Source organism: Rutilus rutilus (assembly GCF_951802725.1).
Source record: "Rutilus rutilus genome assembly, chromosome: 3".
NCBI classification, from domain to species: Eukaryota; Metazoa; Chordata; class Actinopteri; order Cypriniformes; family Leuciscidae; genus Rutilus; species Rutilus rutilus.
In genome coordinates, this window is record NC_140211.1 from 40,339,837 (window position 1) to 40,363,231 (window position 23,395).

The 23,395-nt window shown below is 40.4% G+C and overlaps 1 protein-coding gene across 1 annotated transcript in view; it reads right to left on the reverse strand.

Annotated features, from left to right (window-relative positions):
* Positions 1 to 18,638, reverse strand: part of LOC311287329 (B-cell scaffold protein with ankyrin repeats-like) — a 122,570-nt gene extending 103,932 nt beyond the window's left edge. The window contains exons 1-3 of the mRNA XM_084404077.1: positions 18,606 to 18,638; positions 17,085 to 17,480; positions 1,405 to 1,529 (exon numbers count right to left, since the gene is read on the reverse strand). Coding sequence (XP_084260203.1) covers positions 1,405 to 1,529; positions 17,085 to 17,480; positions 18,606 to 18,618 — 534 coding nt within the window. The 5' untranslated portion in view covers positions 18,619 to 18,638. The remainder of the gene's footprint in view (positions 1 to 1,404; positions 1,530 to 17,084; positions 17,481 to 18,605) is intronic.
* Between the last annotated feature and the right edge of the window lie 4,757 nt (positions 18,639 to 23,395).

Consider the following 23,395-nt stretch of genomic DNA (forward strand, 5'->3'; position numbering starts at 1 on the left):
TGGTCGTCCCAAACGTCTTCCATTTAAGGATTATGGAGGCCACTGTGCTCTTAGAAACCTTAAGTGCAGCAGAAATTTTTTTGTAACTTTGGCCAGATCTGTGCCTTGCCACAATTCTGTCTCTGAGCTCTTCAGGCAGTTCCTTTGACCTCATGATTCTCATTTGCTCTGACATGCACTGTGAGCTGTAAGGTCTTATAGACAGGTGTGTGGCTTTCCTAATCAAGTCCAATCAGTATAATCAAACACAGCTGGACTCAAATGAAGGTGTAGAACCATCTCAAGGATGTTCAGAAGAAATGGACAGCACCTGAGTTAAATATATGAGTGTAACAGCAAAGGGTCTGAATACTTAGGACCATGTGATATTTCAGTTTTTCTTTTTAATAAATGTGCAAAAATGTCAACAATTCTGTGTTTTTCTGTCAATGTGGGGTGCTGTGTGTACAATAATGAGGAAAAAAATTAACTTAAATGATTTTAGCAAATGGCTGCAATATAACAAAGAGTGAAAAATGTAAGGGGGTCGGTCTGAATACTTTCCGTACCCACTGTAAATGCTTAAAGGGATAGTTCACCCAAAAATTCAAATTCTATCATCATTTAATCACCCTCATGTCATTCCAAACTCACAAGACTTTCGTCCATTCCATCCAAACTTTTAAGTTTCAAAAAGTGCATAAAGTCATTGTCAATAATTTTTCTTCTGAAGAGACACGATCACTTTGTACAATTAAAGTGTTTAATTTAGCCTTTTAAATTCATATATATTATCAACACACATACACAGAGCACAACAAATACAATCGCTGCGTCCGAATATGCTTACTTTCGTACTATATAGTAGGTGAAAAACAGTAGTATGTACGAATTCATGGAGTTCATAAAACAGTAGGTGAAAAGTACCCGGATGTCCTACTACTTCTAGCGAGATTCTGAAGTGCTCATTTGATGGACACATTACTATCCCATGAGGCCACGGGAGAGGATTTGTGAATGGAGGTGAAGCAAAACAACTGACGCAGCAGGTCACGTCAATGAAAACATGGCAGATGAAGTATGTCTGAAATTCATTCATACTACACACATTCATAATATATAGAACATACTTTTTTTAATCGGTCACGAAGTAAGTTTCAAACCAAATGTAGCACTTACTAAAGTTTGTGACTTAATATGCAGCAAATGTCTTTATTAACTTTATGAAGCTTGAGAAATATCAAATCTCTCAGGTTTCATAAAAAAAAATATCTTCATTTCCATTTTGATGATAGACGAAAGAATTATGGTTTTGGACAACATGAGGGTAAGTACTTGAGGGCGACTTTTTTAGGTGAACCATCCCTTTAAGTAGCTGACGATTTAAGTAGGTGAAAAAAAAATAATAATTGTGTTGTGTCTTACCTCACATGGTACACGGCTGGGTAGGACCAATAAAGTCTTATTAGCGACAAGAGTACTATTAGACAGTTTCTTCTCTACTTTCAACTCCTGGACTGATCTTCCACCCACTGCTGCTGTCTGTACACCTGGAGAAGCATGCCGTATTAATGAACTACTGATGATATAAACTGTGAGGAAATATGAAGATGCTCACAGAGAAAGGCCTGATATCTCTTACACATTTACTGCACACTTTTTCCCCTCTGTGGCAGTTTATGAAATTAATTTCTGTTATTGAAAACATTGCCTTACATCCAGACTTACTATGTTCCAGACTTACTGAAATGGTCTTTTGGCTGGCTTGCCAACAAAGAACAAAGAATTGAGCTGTATAGAATGCTGACTTGTTCTACACTGCGGAATCAAAATTCTATTACAGAATTTAAAGTTACTATGAAATAAAAATTGACACAAAGTTTTTTATGGAATATTTATTATAAATGATGTCTTTGCACATCATTATTTTAAAATTCATGTGCCCTCATTATTTTTAATCAAAATAATGTGGGAACGCAAATATCTTTGCGAGGGAACGCAAATAACTTTGTGAGGGAACGCAAAAGTTTTGCGAGGGATCGCAAAGTTTCTCGAGGGAACGTAAAATATTTGAAAGAAAAAAAGTTTTCACATTTTTTCCACCACCCTTTAGGGGCTCCGTAGATATATGTCACAATATGGAAAAAAAGACTACCCAACATTTCATGTTGACTTTAATTCTCCTCACTAGTGACCTCTTATTCATTTTAAAATGTATTTATTGTGTTCCCCCATACCTCATCAAAATGATTATTATATAAACTCCAGCTAGATCATTCACATTGTCACGATCCCGGTATTGTGCCTTTTGTTTTGTATGGACTTTTTAGTCCGTTCTCATGGTTTCTGTGCACCCTCCCTGCTTTTGGTTTCTGTATCTCCCTTTCGAAAGGGAACTAGCGCTGCGTCCCCTAGGGGTTGCTATGGGGAATGCCTTCGGCATGACTTGTGTCTAAAGCATGAGTCTAAACGTGACAATGAACTTGACATTAGCAATCTCAGTTCGCGCTGTCCCTATTCTCGAGGGATGTAGGGATGTAGATGCATTTGGGTGGAAGCTGTCAACACTTCAAATAAGCTGGATGTTTTTTGTATGATGCATTCACTAAACTGACTACAAGTGACAGGTAATGAGTTTTTTTACTCCTGAGGGATAGTAGTTGGCATTTGCACGAGCGCGTTCTAAGGCACTCATAGTGATGCGTTCGTGTCTGTTCTCGCTTTTCGCGATGCGGTCCCAATAATTGGTTCCACCTAGGCTTGACTCTCCAGAGGGATGATCAGGGATGATCTGCAGTGCGGGTCCCACGGCCACCATTACGGTGAGCCGGGATTAAGCACGGGTCGTAGGCAGAACAGGGACAAGTCAAACAGTAAGTTTCCTTTTTGGCTCCTCTTGTTGGCTCAAATAATACTATTGATCTATGCTTGTATCTAATTCTGAGGAATTAGAGACAGAAGAGTGTAGTAATTGTTGTTTGTAGCAAGGTTAGTTGTTGTGGGAAAAAGGAGGCAGGAACCGGCGAACATTCAAACAAACTTTAATAATCATAAAATAAACAAACAACAAAATGAAAGTAAAGATGGCAGTCCCTCACAGACGACTGCTACCACACCTAACAAAATATAACATAACATAACATAGTCCAGGCCTGGTCCTCTCTCGTCCTTCACGATCGTCGCTCCTCCTTTTATACTTCTGATCCTCCGTGAGAGATACGAGACCGATGCATCATCAGTAATCACGCCACCGGCTCCGTGCCATTCTCTCACGGCCCTCGGCCTCGTCCTGCTCGCCACATTATTATTAAACAATTAGGGTGTTTTGCATGAGACAGACTTTATGGAAAACATTTCTGTCTGCACAAAACTGCCCCGCTCCTGTGGATAACCGAACTCTGCCTGGATAGCAGTATCGAGTCCTTAGGCATTCTGTAAGCCTCCTTGGTAAGCTGTCCTGAGCGTAGGACGTTGTAAGGCTGCCTCTCGCTTTAGAGAGTTCTTCTGAGGCTTCTGCTCCCTAGAGTTCTGCCCAGACAGTGAGTCTGAGTTGTCGGCTATTTTCTTTTCTTGGGCCCTTATGTTTTGAATGTAAATTTGAATGGATTTGTGATCTGAAAAGTGATTTTGACAAGACACATTTAATTACTGACCTACTTGTTCTTAGTAAATCTTTTATACTTTTTTTTTATAAAACAGTTGTGGTTAGTGACTATTTTGATATTGTAAAGGAACTTTTTGGGACTTTAGCTTATTTACCATATCCCCCAGAGTTAGATAAGTCCATACATACCCTTTTCATCTCCGTGCGTGCCGTAACTCTGTCTGACGTACCCACCGCTAGCCTAGCTTAGCACAAAGACTGGAGGTAAACGGCTCCAGCTAGCATACTGCTCCCAATAAGTGACAAAATAACGCCAACATTTTCCTATTTACATGTTGTGATTTGTATAGTCACAGCGTGTACAAATAACAAGGTCACATGAGACACAGCCATCTTCTAACCGTATACATACTGGGAACTATATTCTCAGAAGGTGAAGCACTGCTACTTCTGCGGAGTGATTTACTCCAACTCTGAGCGAACTCTCTGCTCCTCACCACAGGGCTTCTCAGGTGCTGCGAGCAAATCACTCCGCCCAAGTATCAGTGCTTCGCTTTCTGAGAATATAGTTCCCAGTATGTATACAGTTAGAAGATGGCTGTGTCTCGTGTGACCGGTAAGCTATATCGTGTACAAACGCTGCATGGTATCGGTTGTTGGTATCGGATCATTTTACGAATACGAGTAAGTGTACATGAGCTCAGTATCGGGCCCGATACCGATACTGGTATCGGTATTGGTGCATCCCTAGTGGCTGACTTGAAGACAGCGCAGACGCCACATTACTGTGACGTATGCCATCAAAGTATCGTGAGCAACTTGAGAGCAGCCGGAGAACTCAGCCAGTGCAGCTTCTCAAGAGCGTCTGCACAAGCTCGGATGATGACACAGCTGTTTCACGATTGGCCAGATTCACAGTGTTTATTCTCACACATTCAGTTCCACAAATGCTCACAAATATATTTCCCTTTCAAGGAAACTCGCGCTGCGTCGATTGACGCTAAGGGAACGCTTTGAGTGATGACGAAGCGGCTGTCCCGCATGTTTTCAACCCGCCCATAGAGGGTGGGATCTCACTCACAGAATGTACACATAGTATCCGCCGTCTTTCTTTGGAAGCTAAGCTAGCAGGCTCTTGTTCTGTGGAGAAAGCTGAGTAGTAGGGGTTACCATCCTCTTTTTCCGAGACAAAATGACCGGGATTCGGCTTTTACTTTCTGCGGTCGCCATTCATTGTTTACATGCACACCTTTTGTTTCAATCTAACTGAATTCATTCCGATTGGTGAATCTGAATGTAGTGTTTACATGAACGCTAAACAAGTGATCGGTTGATGTGAGTTTTAACATTGCTAAGAAAATTCCCGCTCCTCCGTGAGAGATACGAGACCGGTGCGTCTCACAGACTCTTTGACTGCAGCGTGTCCTGCTCATCGGTAATCACGCCACCGACCTCTCATCGTTCTCCCACGACCCTCAGTCTCGTCCTGCTCGCCACAGTAAACACAATGAATGGCGACTGTAGAACACAAAAGCCGAATCCCGGAAGTTTTGGGCGATCTCGATAGACTCGTCACGGAGACTCACTAGTTGCAAAGTGAGTAGCTAGTAGCTTCTCTTTGGCTCTCAACGAAGGCGGTCGCATTTTCTTCCCCTCCTCTCCCTTACCTCCCCTGATTTGCTCCTCTCGTCTCGTCTAGTATGTGCTAATGTTGCTGAGGTGGTTTTTTTTCCTGTTCCCAAACTGTACTCCTTACAGGAGCATAGTCTGGGGGTTGCCTTTTTTTCTCCTCACCTCTCCTCATGTCATGCTGTATTTTTTTTCCTCCCCTGTCTTCCTGTCCTGTCTACCCCCTTGTCATATTGTATGTATGTTTGTATGGACAGGTTGATGGCTAATTTCGCTGGTACTTGTGACTAAGTGACAATAAAGGCTACTACCACTAAGCCTTGTTGTTTAACTGTGCGCTCTTAACGGTAGGCGTGGCTTGGGAGTGGCCTCCTAGGGCAGTGAAGCAAGTGTATTCTGGGAGTTGTTGTCTTTCATCCACATAAGCCAAAAATACATTTGCTGGCTTTTCTCAGTCTAGAAAGCTCCAAATAAAAAAATGATTTCACATTTCTTCTACATAAATGACCCATTTTAAATACACATTCATCTTTCCAGAGGTGAAGTATCCCTTTAACGTGTGGACACACACATTCTTTGTGTAGCTTGTTTGGGGCTAGGAGCATGCACATTCAGCACTCAAGGGTGCTGGCTGTGAGCACTATGATGTGCTTCCGATGCGGACACTCCGATCTCACCTGGCGTTCTTTAGCAAGGACACTCAGGCTCGCGTTCACAGACATGGGGTTCGCAAGGTAAGGTAAGGTAAGGTTGTAACAGACAAGTCTGTTACGAAGTCATTTTACTGCAGTCTTTCTTCCACACCACTAGGGGTGCTATTGTGCCGGAATATTCTCTTAAGTAAAGGGGGGTTTGTAGAGGAAGAGAGTAGTAAAGCAGCAGTAGAAAGCATGGCTGCGTTCGAAACCGCATACTTCCCTACTATTTAGTATGGGAAAAAGAGTAGGCGAGCGAAAAAGTATGTATGAATCCAAAAGAGTAGGCGAGAATTACCTGGGTGACGTACTAATTATCGCGAGATTCGGACTTAAGTGCGTTCGAATATGCCTACTTTCCTACTATATAGTAGGCGAAAACAGTACGTGAAGGAAGCAGTACGTTCGAAACATCAGTATTCATAAAAGAGTAGGCGAGAAGTTCCCGGATGGCTTACTCGCTTCCGCCCAGATTTTTGAGTGCTCAACGATGGATACTCTTCTATCCCAGGAGGCCACGCGAGAGGATACGTCATAAAAAAGAAGAAGAAGGATAGGTCATACTCGAACGTGACGGAAAGGATGACGGACGAGACTGTTTTCAAATGTGAGTATTACAAATCAAATGATCGCATGTGTTGAACTACTGTACAATAAACTGTTGAATTGTTGAAGATGTAAAGACGCTATATTTGTGATTTTGCTGTAAATCACATTTTATTATGTAGCTAACAGAGAAGCTCCAGTAAGGACACATATACGTCTCCAAAGTGGATTTGCATACATTTTAAACCGTATACATCTTAAATACAATTACTAAATGTCTATTTAATATCTGGCAAGAAAATCTTCTATAAGAATTGCAGATTAATACGTCTAATATAGATATGAAATAGGCATCTGAGTGATGTATGTGTGCTATTATGTAGAACAAATCTATAAAGTAACTAAACATAAGTTATCTATTTTATTTGTCCATTAGTACTGTTGATAAATTAAGGAACATTTATGTAGGATAAAAAGTTAAAACAACCTCAACATGTAAATGTAGTGTTGAGCTCATAAATCACAGAGGTAATGTGAGTCTGGTCTGGATGTTACAGGGACAGATGAACAGATGTGTGTTTATCCGGTGGAGAGTGGCTCATGAAGCTGAATGCTACAATCAAAGGCTCTGTGACATTACAGAAATGAATACAACAACTATTTAAATATTAAGTTGTAGTTTATTTTAATTATTGTAGTTTCAAACAGAGCTATTACAGCACTTTTCTGATTCTTGATTTCTGTGCATTTGCTGCACAGCTTTTGTGGTGGAGCAGGACCTGCAAGGAAAGATGATGTGGCGGCATTTGTGGAAAAAAAGCTCTATTGCCTCAGATTGTGAAGCACAACACATCACGCAACAACCTCCGGCACGAAGGCACGGCTCACCTCTGGCGGTCAGCTGATTCATCAGAGCCGCAGAATGGGAACCGCTGTGTTGAGATGGCAGAATGATGTGGTTCAGCGCCTGTAGCCTACATACATACATGATTGACTGTAGTTTTAATAAAGCTTTGTTTCATGTGTTGACTTGTATATGCATTTGTTTATTGTGTGATGGTGACTTTGATTCATTCTTTTACTAATTTATTAATATTTCTCATTGTTGTCAGTAAATAAAATACAATTAATTAATGCTTTATTTATTGTTTGAATGAAAATGTAGATGTTCACTATATACACATCTAGAGTGTATTCATGCATAGCTATTTCAAATGACATACATTACATTTTGTTTGTTTTATTGAATTATATAATTTACAGTAAAAAGTAATATAATTAATTGATCAGCATTTATCGTTGTTATTATTGTATGTTTTGGGGCTGGAATAGCAATGCAATTCATTCTGGGGTAATATTAATTTTTAATAATGATACTTAAATTTTTCGAGTATAAAATCAACAGTTTTCTCCAAAGGTGAATCTCCCTTTGTGCAGACATTACAAACGCTGAGGAAAACCGTTCTAGGTAGGGCTGTCGAGTTACTGATGTTATGAGGTATATCATGTAGGCTATGTATGTATATATATATATATATATATATATATATATATATCAATCATGGGTTTGCAAACATATGATATTTTATACACAGGAAAAAACCTATAAGGTTGAATATCAATATTTATTTTCTTAAATAATTAATTATATAATACATTTAAAAAAAAAAGCATTTTCTGTTATTTATAGGCCTGAGGGATGAAACGAGAGTTAAATTTAACAAGAAAAAGAGGAAAACAAAGCAGTAAGCCACTTTTGCTTATGGATGAAAATGTTTGGATATAAAATAAAGAAATTAACAACATATTCAAGAGATGACAATTTTGGGATTTCGTAATAAAAATAAATATCGTTAAGGATAAAACGGTGGGTCACATTAGTAGGGTTAAATATAAGAACTTAAATCAACCCTAAATGTACTCACAAAATAAATGGGAAGCAGTTTTTTCAAAAAGACCACAAAATGAGCAAGTTTAATCAATATCATGATATTTACAGACAGATTAATTAAGCGTGTCGTTCAAATCTTTTAAGTTGTTGCGCTTGTGATAACGCGTCGTAGGTCACATGATAACGTCAACATGGCAGATGTCCGGTTCTCATTCATACTCAACGAGATCTGGCTATAAAGTATCTACTCTTTTAGCGCTCGTTAAGTAAGTACTCATTGAAATTAAGTACCTACTCATTGAGTATGCGGTTTCGAACGCAGCCCATGGCTTAACTGCATTTGTGCTATGTCCTGGTTGGGAAATGTTACATTTCAAGCTCAACTTAAAGTAAGGATTTGTTTTTTTTCCTGATATTTAAATAGCATGCCTTGATGATGATATTGTTGATGTTTTTTTTGCTAAGAAGTTTGATACAGTTTATCTTGTATGTATTTTAGAAGGACTCTTTATCAGTGACTTTAACCCTCCATGATGCACTTTAAATATGGATTTAAAGTCCAGAGGAATGTAAGCTTGGGAATTTGGCTTACTCATACTGCTCCTGATTTGGAAGAGTCTGATGCATGAGAACTGTTGTCTTTTGGAGTAAATTCATCGCAGATGGTTGGATTATTCATCTACTAAAGGACTGCTTCAACCTTGGACATTGTTTGATGAACTATGCCTTGTCTGTTACAAGGCTTACACAGACTGATTTTCACCTTATTGAATTGTGCCACCTATTGATAATTTCTTGTGTAGCTGCTTTTCTTGTATTTGTTTTTTGGTTGCTGTTGACAATTATTTTTATTTGCATAAGGATATAAAAAAGATAAAAAAGGAATATATTGTTTTGTCATTCAGGAAGCATCTTTCTTTCTTGAGTAAATATTAGGTAAACTGAATCCCCTTTTATTGCGTTATATAACTTTGTTTTGCATTAAAAGATACGAGACAGTTATAAGGTAAGGTAAGTAGCTTTATTGCCAAGTAGTGTTTTACACATACAAGGAATTTGCTTTGGTTAAAAAGGTGCTACATGTAGACAAAAATACAGTTGACATAAAATATAAAAATATACAAATATAGAATGGACAATACAATTATAATCACTACTGTCAATTCTCTATTCTCAATCTCTACAGGACAATACAAATACAATATAAAATGGACTAAATAAGGGACCCGTGGTTTGTTAATGAGGCTAACTGCAGATGGGAAAAAACTATTTTTGTGGCGAGAGGTTTTGGTCATGATGGACCGCAGCCTCCTGCCAGAGGGAAGAGTCTGAAACAGTTTATGTCCGGGGTGGGAGGGGTCAGCTGCAATCTTACCTACTCGCCTCAGAGTCCTAGAGGCGTATAGGTCCTGAAGTGATGGAAGATTGCAGCCAATCACCTTCTCTGCCAAGCGAATAATACGCTGCAGCCTGCCCTTGTCCCTGACGGTAGCAGCATTGTACCAGATGGTAATGGAGGTGGTGATAATGGACTCAATGATGGCGATATAAAAGTGCACCATCATTTTCTTAGGTAAGCTGAATTTCTTCAGCTGCCGCAAGAAATACATCCTCTGCTGAGCCTTTTTGATGATGGAGGTGATGTTCAGATCCCACTTAAGGTCCTGGGAGATGATTGTACCCAGGAAACGGAAGGAATCCACCACGGTGACTTGAGAGTCACACAGAGTGATGGGGGAGGGTGGGATCTATCAGCTGGGTTAGAGGCCCAGCCTGATCTCTGCCTTCACCTGATAGATCCAGTGCCTTCTCTCAGGGTTTGGAAGCACGCGCTGCGGTTCCTTCTGCCCCGATTGAGGCACAGACACTGCAACTATCTAGTTCTGAGGAACTGGACGTTGTCAGTGTCGATGCAAGAGATTCTGAGGATTCGCCACCTCAGTCTCATGAATTTGAAGAGCTGCCCTCTGGGTACCGTTCTGCCAACCCTGCTACCTTTTGTGCTTCACAGCGCAGCGGTCTCTGGCGAGCACATGTCCACTCGGAAACGAAGTGGCCTTGGGATGCCCGTCCCCTCTGAGGAGGGCTCCAGAGCAGTCAGTTCGGTCGTTCCCTGCCGGTTCGCCGTTACAGGGCGTCGGGCTGAATGCACAACAAAAACCAGAAGCCAGTCTCGAGAGGCTGGTACCACTAGTAGAATGTTTGGCAGCATGGAAGCTACTGCCAAATGTCTCTCGTTGGGTCCTGCAGACCATAGAAAAAGGGTATCAAATACAGTTCGGGTCTTGCCCCGAGCAGGTTCTGGTATTGGAACAAGAAGTGGAAACCCTGTTGGAGAAAGGGGCCATAGAATATGTACCTCTCTCAAACAGGGAAACCGGGTTCTACAGCCGGTATTTCATAGTTCCAAAGAAAGATGGGAGTGCTAAACGACTCTGTCATGCAACTAAAGTTCAAAATGTTAACACTGAGACAAATTGTGCCACAGATCAGATCCGAGGACTGGTTTGTCACGATAGATCTAAAGGACGTGTACTTCCATATATCCATCCTTCCATATCACAGGAAGTTCCTGAGGTTCGCTTTTGGGGGCAAAGCTTACCAATATTGAGTTCTTCCGTTCGGCCTAGCACTATCACCCTGCACCTTCACGAAATGCGTAGATGCAGCTCTGGGGCCTCTGCGCCTGCAGGGTATTCGCATCATGAACTACATCGACGATTGGTTGATTCTGGCTCAGTCGCATCAGTTGGCGGTTCGGCATTGAGATGTCGTTCTCGCCCACATGAAAGAGTTGGGGTTACGGCTAAACGGCAAGAAGAGTGTGCTTTCTCCACTACAGAGAACCACTTTTCTAGGCATGGTGTGGGACTCAATGTTGATGCAGGCACGCCTGTCACTGGCATGCATAGAGTCTATCCTAGGGCTGTGACGGTGGCAGTTTTTTACCACCGCGGTGGTAATGGACCAACTACCGGTGGTGGTGCGGTGGTTGTGGGGTTGTTTAAAAAAAAAAAGGGTTTATTTGAGCAAAAAAGTGTTTATTTTATTAGCCTGCAAAGTATTAAAATAAATATCAGTAAATACTGGTAACTTATACTGGTAAATAATATAATAAAGTTGAATCTCAAAAAAAAAAAAGAAACACTTTCGTTTAATATTTACACACAAAGACGCGTGATATAGCCTACCGCTCTGCGCTTTGAGAGGGATGTGGGACACGAGCAGGTAAGAGACCATCGATCTCTTTTCTGATATCTTCATGTTTTCTACTTCTTGTAAAAGGTATGAAGAGCGAATTTTATCTTCCACAAGGGCAAGGCATTCAGGCTATGTTTGATATTGCACTGCCAGAGAAAGTGAAACTAAAATCACCCGAGCGTAAAAAACGCTTTACAAATAAACTTGTCGCGCCTTACCAATTACCATGTCTAATAACAAGCACAAACTGTGTTAAAGAATTTGACGTACAAGTAAAAATGTAGGCTATCTGTCCTACAGCGTTTTTTCTACTTTACCACAGTAAAGAATATGAAAATAATAGGCCTAATTAAAAGCGAACCAAGGAAGAAACGTTTATAATCCCCTTCGGAATGAGTGAGATGCGAGTGAAGATTCCATGAAGAAACAAGAGATTCCATGCAGGGATGAGTCACGATTTTTGAATATTCGATTAGTTGATTTAATTATAGAATATCTAATAGGTTGTGCGATTATTCTCTAAAAGAAATCTCCATGTTCTGGTGCTGATGCGGTGGTGACGTGTTCATGTAACCAGAGGGTGACGCTGCCAATAACGCACATAACAGCTGTCACAAAGAACCGGCAAAAGTCATGATTATGAATGTGTCAAATATAGCAAGGAGACATTTGAAATGTTTATTAATAAACTAGTGTTTTCTGTGTCAGTGTCGGGCTGCAAAGATGAAGTTGACAATGCTGACTCGTCATCTTGGCAGTGAACACGCCTATAGAGAGAAATGCACACTTCATACGGAATACATAAGCATAGGCTAGTCAGTTTATTTTCGTTTTGTTTAAAAGTAGACAATTCAAACTTTCTATATGGAATAACTAATGGAATATTGTTAAATTTGCTGATAATCGGGTGACCAGATCACAAACCAGAATTCAAAGCCAACAAAGCTTAAATTTATGGGCTCACGCACAACTCCCTCATTCGTCATGAATCCAAATTTTTCTATGGCTGCGATGTAACATTTAATTGCTTACCTATTATTTATTTTCTAAACAAAGCTTTGTGCTTCACTCGTGTTATAATATTCATGTAAAACAGCATTCACATACAAAAAAAATTGTTTTGGTGGACCACCGCCGGTGCTACTCAGCCACCGCGGTGGCGCGGTTGTCAAGTTTACCGGCACATCCCTAGTCTATCCTTTCAGCTGTGAAAAGAATAAAGCTAGGCCAGTCACTCACTGTCAAATAGTTTCAGAGGCTGTTGGGTCTGATGGCAGCAGCGTCCAATGTGATACCTTTTGGACTGCTGTACATGAGACCCCTGCAGTGGTAGCTCAGGACCAAATGGTTTTTGTGGCCACTAGATCCAGCCACTAATGTGGCCAGATCTATCATGCTGCAGGCCTTTTGTCCTCTTCCCTTCCAGAACTTGGACCAGGAAAAGAATAATCTGCTATGCCCAGTCAGGGCGCTAGATGCCTATGTCCACAGAGCTGCACTGTGGCCTAAATCTGAACAGTTGTTCATATGTTTTGGGCCCCCTAACAAAGGGTCCCCTGCATCTAAGCAGAGAATGAGCAAGTGGGTGGTTGAGGCTATCTCACTTGCTTATGAATCAGTCGTAGCCTTCACCTATGGCTGTCCGTTCCCATTCTACTAGGAGTATGGCGGCATTCAAGGCCCTTATAACAGGAGTTGCTTTCCAAGATGTTTGTGATGCGGCAGGTTGGTCCTCACCGCACACATTTGTAAGGTTCTACACTTTGAACTTGGACTCTACACCAGGGTCCCAGGTGCTCTCGTCCTAGTGCTGCTCCTCGTGATTTCACACTGGACAGACACTTGTCGCTATGGTGGCATTGGCATAGATGTTCCCTTAGCGTCAATCGACGCAGCGCGAGTTCCCCGTGAAAGGGAACGCCTCGGTTATGACTGTAACCTCAGTTCCCTGAAGAGGCAACGAGATGCTGCGTCACCTCGCCATATCTCCTACGTGCCTTCACAATTTTACGAAGCTAGCGCGGCTCTGTTTTGGGCAGGCTTTATAGTTTCCAGTTTTCAGTTGCGGCCCCTAAACTATGGAATAATTTACCATTGTCTGTGAGGCTGGCCCCAACACTATCTGCTTTTAAATCTAGTCTTAAAACACATTTATTTTCCTTGGCTTTTAGTTCAGTTTGAGAAATGTGTGTTTTTGTCTTTTGATGTCATTTTATTTTTGTTGTTGTTGATTCATGATGTGGGATGTACAGCACTTTGGTCAACTTCTGTTGTTTTAAATGTGCTCTAGAAATAAACTTGACTTTGACTTTGACTTTGACTTTGACTTTCCTGGTTATTGACGTCACCCGCCTCTGACGTTCCATCACACCATTGGACTGATTTTACATGTGCTTCAATACGTCATCACGCGAAGCGTTTCCTTAACGTCAATCGACGCAGCGTCTCGTTCCCTCTTCAGGGAACCGAGGTTACAGTCGTAACCGAGGCATTTTTATAACAGTAAAATCTCTTTTAACAGTAAAATCTCTATATTATTTCATGTTTATCAAAATAAAACTGATTAAAAAAACGTAGACCTCACTTCATTGATAGTATAGGATTATGTTGATCTTTATTCTTGTACAAACAGACACTGTATTAAGCAGTACATTAAGTATTGAATGAAAATGTCTCTGAAAAGTATGTGTATTTGACAAATATTGCATTTATTTCATTTCAGCTGTGGTAAAGTATGCATGTATGTCTCCATTTTCAGCTCCTCCCCGCCTGCACGCAGCAACTCTCGCCGATCAGTTACATCCAGCCCGACACAGTCGATGTCGGGCACACCTTTTGTTTTTGCTTTCTGTTTTCACAGCCTCCCCACCTAACTTAGTTCATTAATATGTCACCATAGTTAGTCATTTGATTATTCATATAGTGCAGCTGTGGTCTAATTAGTTATCATTGTTTGTCAGTGTATATAAGTTCCCTTGTTTAAGTGCTCCTTTGTCAGTTCTCATTAACGCATGTCCTGAGTTTGGTGTCAAAGACCAAAGACTCTTAATCTGCCACTGTGAATAACTCAACTTCCTCATTTACACATTTTATGCCACCTACTGGCAGTTTTAATTTCTTATTTAGAGTATCATTTCATTAAAAACAAAAATAATAATTTCATATTTTGGGCATAGTTTGTCCAAAATTGTAAATTCTGTTTATCTAAATTTATTTTGAAGAATGTTTATCGCTTGACAGCCCTAATAATACTGTCAATTTTGTGACTATGCAAATGTAAGTAAGTGTACGTGTGGCAGAAAAAAATACATACAAATACCTATGAGATCACATTGTTATAATTTGACTGCATCAGTTAGGGTTAGTGTTAGGACACAAAGCATTAAAAAAAAAACTATTTAACTCTTTACATATCTAGCTATCCCTTATAGGAATATCTAGGGGTCATAGGGCTGGAGCCTATCCCAGTTTCTCTAGGCCAGAGGCAGGGGAAAGCACCCTAAACAGATGGCCAGTCCATCACAGGGCTCTCACACACAGGCAATTTTGACTCTCCAATTCACCTAACCTACATGTCTTTAGACTGTGGGGTAACCCACAATGACACAGGAAGAACATGCAAACTCCACAGAAAGGACCCCTGGCGACCTTCTTGCTGTGAGGCAACAACACTAACCACTAGGCCATTTGTGTAAGGATTCCACTGGAGCAAAGTTTGACATGAAAACATGGATATGAAACAAAATCAAAAACCAAAAGTGACAATTTGTATATAGGCTAATTATATGCTTATATTAACAATCTAGAGTCTACAAAATATAAACTATGAATTAATTATAAACTAATAGTTTACAAATGATTAATTTATGAGTACTTTATTAATGTATACTTATTATAAAGTGTTACCCATCTTTAAATATTTTTCTTACTAACCACTGAAAACTTGCAGGTACTTTCAAGTACATTGTTAAATTTCTTTACCACCCCTGTTATCAGAGGAATTATTTTAAAATGTACATATTTACAGAATTTTTCAAAAGCATTTGTTGCTACTGTTACTCTCACTTTTAAATGGATCTAATAATAAGAACTGCTAAAGAGAATGTTTACCTCATTGCAAAGTGACCATTTTCACAGCAAGGTAAATTACTCCCAGAGGAGGTGATCAAGATTTACATATTCAGTGATAAGTACTGAGTTTGACGCATGAGGAAGTGCACACATTTGCATATTGTTTGTCCTGTGCTGAAGCATCCATCAGCAAAAAGCAGCACTTCTTACCGCATCAAACTGTAAAAGAACAGTGTACGGGCACATCGCTGCATTTCTGTCATTATAATCTGAATGATGTTTAAGGCTATACATTATTTTATGAGTAATATGGTATGCAAAGCTACAGTTGAAACTAACCACTTTGTTCTTTATTAGATAGCTGTTCATTTGCATAACTGTTTTTTAAGATGGAGCTTCAAGAAGCTGTACAGGCATTAAATGTGGTGAAACTCTCGTCTCCATTACACATGAAACACTGGTTTAAAAAAGGGTCTAAGTCTCAAAACTGATGTAGCAAATAAACTATAATTGCACTCACCGCTTCTCACTCAGTGGATAATACAGTACACAGTGTTCTCATATAAACATGTGGCAAACTTTTCACTGCTGCAGAAGGGATTTCAGAAGCATTAATAACAAAACCAGTTCAGGTTTATGAATAGTAACCTCCTGAGAGATGTGTTCCACTATTGGGTAGTACTGTCAAGTAAGGAACTGTGTGTAATACGCCCTGTAATTCATAGTCATGAAGACATAAATCCAATCTCAATGTCTGAAATTGAATACCCTAACATCCAAATTGGCTGAGCTTGACAGAAGTAAAAATGTATATTAAACAACAATGGTCTGTCTGTACTGTATATATGCCCAGTTCGTTAATGTGTCAACTACATTATTCTCAAAAGAACTGCAGATTGTGATGTAGTTAAGGGATGATAGTAATTCCCTTTCAGAGGAGGGATAGGAGGGATAATGAAGCCTCACATGTGCCAAGAACAGCTCTGTCTCTGGCCCTCTCCTCACACAGTTCCATAATTACAGTCTCCAAGACCACCATTTATAGCAGCAAAATGTAAACCTGATTAAACTCCCCACATACAGTAGGTGCTGCTTAACCTGCAACAACAAGCTATTTGTCACAATGCAACTTCTTCATGGGGGTTAATACTTTCAGCTGGGTAGACCAACAATTCAATGTGTAGTCTATAGTCTAAATCCCACTCTTACTAAATCAGACCTCCTTATGTCACACATCAGGATTTCTGAATGCCACAAAATGCCACAAAGTCACAGTAGATTTACTAGTGAGAGTTTCAATGGCAGAGCACTACCTTTTAAGATTTACCTGTGAGATGATTAAGGTCCTTCGAGGGAAACATTTATTCATTTACTATTAATTATCCAGAGTGACTTATGCTACTTTTTACTACAGGGAGAGTCCCCTTGGAGCAATCTAGGCTACCGACCAACACCTTCACCTCCTCACCTTTGTGTACAATCTCTGCCACAGCCAATCGATAGTCCTGGGGGTCCTGCTCGCTGGAGATCTGGAGGCACTCCTCACCCTTCAGTGGAACTAGCTCCAGCAGAGGATCCAGGCTCTCCACCCCACACAGGAGAATTATCACACGGGTCTCCGGTCGCAATACACGAGCCAGAAAGAACCGCCGGAGCTGGCATAGCCCCTCCAGCATGCCACGTGACAGGATAAGCAGCTTACATTTGTACTCTCTCAGTCTCAGGAAGTCATCCTGGCGACTGGTCACCATAGCAATATCATAACAACAAATACCAGTCTCAGGAATGGGGCCTCTCAGGTGGAAGCGCAGGTACGATGCCCACTGCTCTGCCTCCGCCTCATAGATGATCAGGAGATCTGCCGCTAAAAAAAAGATGGTGTAAATAAAATATGCATCAATAGTTCTTCAATTTTGTTAAATATTGTAATTATTTTTGTATTTAAAATATTGTATGTAATTATGTGAAATATGTAATTATTTTTGTTCTAGTTAGTGGTGCTTATGATGCAAAGCATATTACTATTGTCCTGCATACTTCTTTCGGACAAAATTTCAGCTCATAAATTCTCCCACAGGTTTGTCATACAACCATGAATGAGGTGTCAAATATTTCAGCTTAGAGAGGAGAGATATGATATGGCTTTTATAACCCATGGGGAGTACAAAGTTCAGGCAACCCACCGCTCTGGAAGTATCACCTGGACAACTGTCTAGCCACACCCTAGCAACATGCAAAAGCCACATCTTGTCGACAGAACTGGACATGGGAGTTGGCTCTATTGTAATCAGGTCACCGCAATATATTTTGTTGATCCTGGAACAACATTCTTGTCCAGAAATTTAGTCTTAACCCTATACCTACCCATAAACCTAAACCTAACCCTACCCTTCCCTAAAATCAGAGGGAAATGATAGGTGAATAACACTGATGTAGAAGCACCTAACCCTGGTTGTAAGCCTAAACTTGACATAAACTGTCAACTTGACCCCTCAAATCTGATTAATTGATAGGAATGTTGCTCCAAGGTCCACAAAGATGTTGATGCAGGAACATGTACTTGGTGAAATCAGGGTCACCATTGTAACCACTCAAAACACCCTAGCAACTGTCCAGTGCCAAGTGTTGGCATAGAAAGCACTACTCACTTTCTTCTTTTTTTTTTTTTTTTTTTTTTTATCTACTTGTCCAGTTTATTTTAAATGATCTAGTTTAAATTTATATTTTATGAAAGTATTCAACTATTATTATTTATACGTTTTAAGATACAGTTAAATCTATTTAAGATGTAGTTAGATTTCACAGTTTTGCTATAATACAATTTAAAGTTATAACTTTTTTTCTTAACTCTAGTTAAAGCAAATCTTGTGAGTAACAGACATTTACAACATTTGATATTTTTGAAATTTACAGTAGTAAATTAACTGAACAACAAACAACTGAACAAGTTAAAGACTCAAAACCGATAAAGAAATAAAGGTAAACTTACGTGTGTTGCTCATCTCTCTCTCTCTCTCTCTCTCTCTCTGTACCGATGTGTGCTGCTGTGTTCTATGATGGTGAGGGTGTTTGATCAAACAATGGCACCTTTGTGCACTCTGACCAATCTCTCCACGCTCTGCTAGTTTCCGTGTCATGGAGGCACAGGTGTCTGAATGGTTTTCACATGCATGTTTATTTAAATATAGGAAGTCGAAGTTGATCATTTCAATGTGCCATTTGTCTGTTAATGAACAGAAATTATAAAATAAACAATAAATAAAAAATATTCAGTCTCCATATTTTGATACTTTATAAAGCTTTGAAAAGGTTTTAAAGAGTTTCAAATCATAACAATATAGTCTGGTTCCAGCTGTTCGGAGTACTAATGAATATCGAAAGATAAATAAGAGTTAGAATGAGTGAAGGAGAGTTAATCAGAGTGGGGACAAAATCCTCTAAGCACATACCTGTGTTGCCTGGACAATCTGACAAAAAAACAGCACATGGCCAGTAAGTGACATGGAATAATCACACACAATCAGGCAAGATAAGAGAAAGAGAGAGAGAAAAACTTGACTTTTAAGTTCTGCTTTTAAAGGAACACTCTACCGTTTTTTCATATTAAACTATGTTATTCCCTTAACTAAGACGAGTTGATACATACATCTCTCGTCACAGTGCGTGCACTCAATCGTTCTGGCGCGCGGCGACACTTTGATAGCACTTAGCTTAGCCCAGTTCATTCATTAGGATCCAAACAGAGATGAAGTTAGAAGCGACCAAACACCTCCACGTTTTACCTATTTAAATACAGTTACACGAGTAGTTACACGACCAAGTATGGTGACACAAAATAAAACGTGGCGCTTTTCTAAGCAGGTAAAAAGGATAACTATAATGTATGGTGGAATAGCACTTGGGAGCACTTCGACTCAATGCCGTTGAAATTCTGTCTTGTGTATACTCAATTTAACCAAGGTTGCAAAGCCGACTCCATGCTACAAATATGATAGAACTATCACTTCTGCCACTAAAGGTTGTTCTGATCCAATCTGACTTTTGACCTGCAATGCTGCCTGAATCATAATCATACACTGTTCGTTCGTTGGCCATAGGAGGACTGGTCCCCCGACTGAGCCTGGTTTCTCCCAAGGTTTCTTTTTTCTCCATTCTGTCACTTGATGGAATTTTGGTTCCTTGCCACAGTCGCCTTTTTCGCCTTTGTCACCTTTGGCTTTTGGCTTGCTTAGTTGGGGACATTTAATATTCAACAATATTATTGATCTGCCTGCATTGACACCATTATATGAGAACTGAACTGAGCTGGACAATGACATCACGGTTTTCTCCAGAGCGGCTAAATGAACTAAATAACTTTTTACAACAAAAATTAACATCACTGAACTTAAGATGGACTATGACGCTTTTTTTCTTCTAGAAACAAGCTTTGTATTATTATTTTTCTGTTATCACTGTAAAGCTGATTAGAAACAATCTGTATTGTAAAAAGAGCTACATAAATAAAGGTGACATGACTTGAATTGACAAGTCTTGAACCCCACTTAGTTCTCTTGAAAACTTGAACACTTTTCATACATTCAACATTGATCTATAGAAAGTTGTCAATCCTGTTAGATTAAGATTCTCAATGTCCATGAGAAATATTTGACAATCTAATGCCAAGCTGCCTGCACTTATCACCATACAGTATTCGCTGGGCTGTCTAAAGTCAGAAGGCTTTTATCCTTGACTTTATGTCCTCTAAACCTTGACCTCCTTCTTGCCTGGACAAAAACAATACTCGTACCCTCAACCAATTGGGGCCAGACCAGAAAAAATCTATTAAATGTTTTTGAATTTTTTGTACAAGATCTTTAGGAGGTTCAAGTATGGTAATCTTATGCCACAAAGACAAGGCCACCAGGTTATTAGGGCCCGAGCACCGATGGTGTGAGGACCCTCTTGGAATTGCTCTGTTTATTATTAGGGCCCAAGCCCAAAGGGCGAAGGCCCTATTGTTTTCGGTAGGATTATTTATTATTATTATTATTATTATTAGGGCCCAAGCCCTGAAAGGGCGAAGGCCCTATTGTTTCCGGTAGGATTATTTATTATTAGGGCCCAAGCCCTGAAAGGGCGAAGGCCCTATTGTTTTCGGTGGGATTATTATTAGGGCCCAAGCCCTGAAAGGGCGAAGGCCCTATTGTTTTCGTTAGGATTATTAGGGCCCAAGCCCTGAAAGGGCGAAGGCCCTATTGTTTTCGTTAGGATTATTATTATTAGGGCCCAAGCCCTGAAAGGGCGCAGAGCCCTATTGTTCTTCTAAGGATTAGAATTATTTATTATTATTATTATTAGGGCCCAAGCCCTGAAAGGGCGAAGGCCCTATTGTTTCCGGTAGGATTATTAGGGCCCAAGCCCTGAAAGGGCGAAGGCCCTATTGTTTTCGGTAGGATTATTAGGGCCCAAGCCCTGAAAGGGCGAAGGCCCTATTGTTTTCGGTAGGATTATTATTATTATTATTATTATTTTTCTTACGACTATTCAGGCATTTTTGGGGCCCTTAACATGCTGGAACGGGGTCCGAAAACTTGGTCCATAAATCAAACACGCTTGCATGTAATGATATGAAACTCGGTACACATATAGATCTCATCGGGCCGCACAACTTTCATGCTCTAAGTTTTACGCCAGCCCAACAGGAAGTCGACTATTTAGGGTTGTTTGGAAACGCATGCTTAGGAATTTGAAACACTTCTCTTAGGGAATTCACCCGGTCAGCACCAAACTCGGTGTGCATGAAGTCAAGACATTGAGGATGAAAAATTGCCAGGGGATTTTTGATATCTCGAACGGTTTGGCTGTGGCGAGGAAACGAATTTATGGCGAATAATGGAAACAGGAAGTGTGTTAGAACTTCTGCATACATTAACTGATCTTGATGAAACTTCAGCAGTGTGTTCGTGGTCAGAGGCCGATCAGATGGATGTGACTATTGTGAGTCAAAGTTATAGCGCCACCAACAGGCAGCAGGAATATGTCACTTTCAAAATGCTTTGAAATCACCCTCTTATTTTTACCCGATTTGCTTCAGACTTTAGGTGTACAATGTAGACACACGGCAGATGTAGACCTGTGTAAGGATTATTTATATCTTAGATACTGTTGCCGTGGCAACGCATCAAACTTTAATATTCTTTTTTGATGCTTTTGAGACTCTTAACATACTTGAAATTGCATGAAACTCGACAGACACATCACATTTATTAGCCAGTAGACATGTGCAAAGTTTCAGAAACGGGCGTGGTGAGGGGCTCAGTAGCGCCACCTTTAGTCAAAAATGGGGGCTTAGTTTTACATAGAGTCACTAAACTCGCTATGTATATTGTTCTCATTAAACCGGACAACTTTCTAATTCACACTTATTAGCTGAGAGCAACAGGAAGTCAGATATTTTGGTTTGAATGTGATTGTTTGGAGAATTTTCTCTCTCTCTCTCTCTGTCTCTGTGTGTGTGAGGGGTGGGAGGGAATTTCCAATTGATTTCAGTGTGTTTCAAGGTTTCAGGGGCTTTTGGGGCCCTTAACGTGCTCGAAAACTCTTGAAACTTTGCACACAGGTCAGAACCTGCGGCCATCAGGGCCGGGCTGAAGCTGGTACCCGGGCGTGGCAGCGGGGCTCAACAGCGCCCCCTGGAACGGGATCCGAACACTTGTCCATAAATCAAACACACTTGCATGTAATGATATGAAACTCGGTACACATATAGATCTCATCGGGCCGAACAACTTTCGTGCTCTAAGTTTTACGCCAGCCAAACAGGAAGTTGGCTATTTAGCGTTGTTTGGAAACGCATGCTGTGGAATTTAATGTACTCCTCCTAGGGAATTCATCGATTCGCCTCCAAACTCGGTGTGCATGAAGTCAAGACATTGAGGATGCTAAATTGCGGACGGATTTTTGATATCTCGAACGGTTTGGCCGTGGCGAGGAAACAAATTTATGGTGAAAAAATGAAACAGGAAGTGTGTTATAACTTCTGCATACATTAACTGATCTTGATGAAACTTCAGCAGTGTGTTCGTTGTAAGAGGCCGATCGCACAGATGTGACTATTGTGAGTCAAAGTTATAGCGCCACCAACAGGCAGCAGGAAGTACATCACTTTCAAAATGCTTTGAAATCAGTGTCTTATTTTTACCCGATTTGCTTCAAACTTTATGTGTACAATGTAGACACACGGCAGATGTAAACCTGTGAAAGGATTATTGATATCTTAGATACTGTTGCCGTGGCAACGCATCAAACTTTAATATTCTTTTTTGATGCTTTTGAGACTCTTAACATACTTGAAATTGCATGAAACTCAACAGACACATCACATTTATTAGCCAGTAGACATGTGCATAGAAACGGGGGTGGTGGAATGGCTCAGTAGCGCCACCTTTAGTCAAAAATGGGGGCTTAGTTTTTCCTAGAATCACAAAACTTGGTATGTGTATTGGTCTCATCAAGACGGACAACTTTCTAATTTACATGAACCATCTCTGACCAACAGGAAGAGAGATATTTTGGTTTGAATGTGGATTTTCTGAAGAATTTTCTCTCCCTCTCTCTGTGTCTGTGTGTGTGTGAGGGAAGGGGGGGATTTGACTATTGCTTTTATATTGTTAATCAAGGTTTCAGGGGCTTTTGGGGTCCTTAACATGCTCAAAAACTCTTGAAACTTTGCACACAGGTCAGAACCCACGGCCATCAGGGCCGGGCTGAAGCTGGTACCCGGGCGTGGCTGGGGGG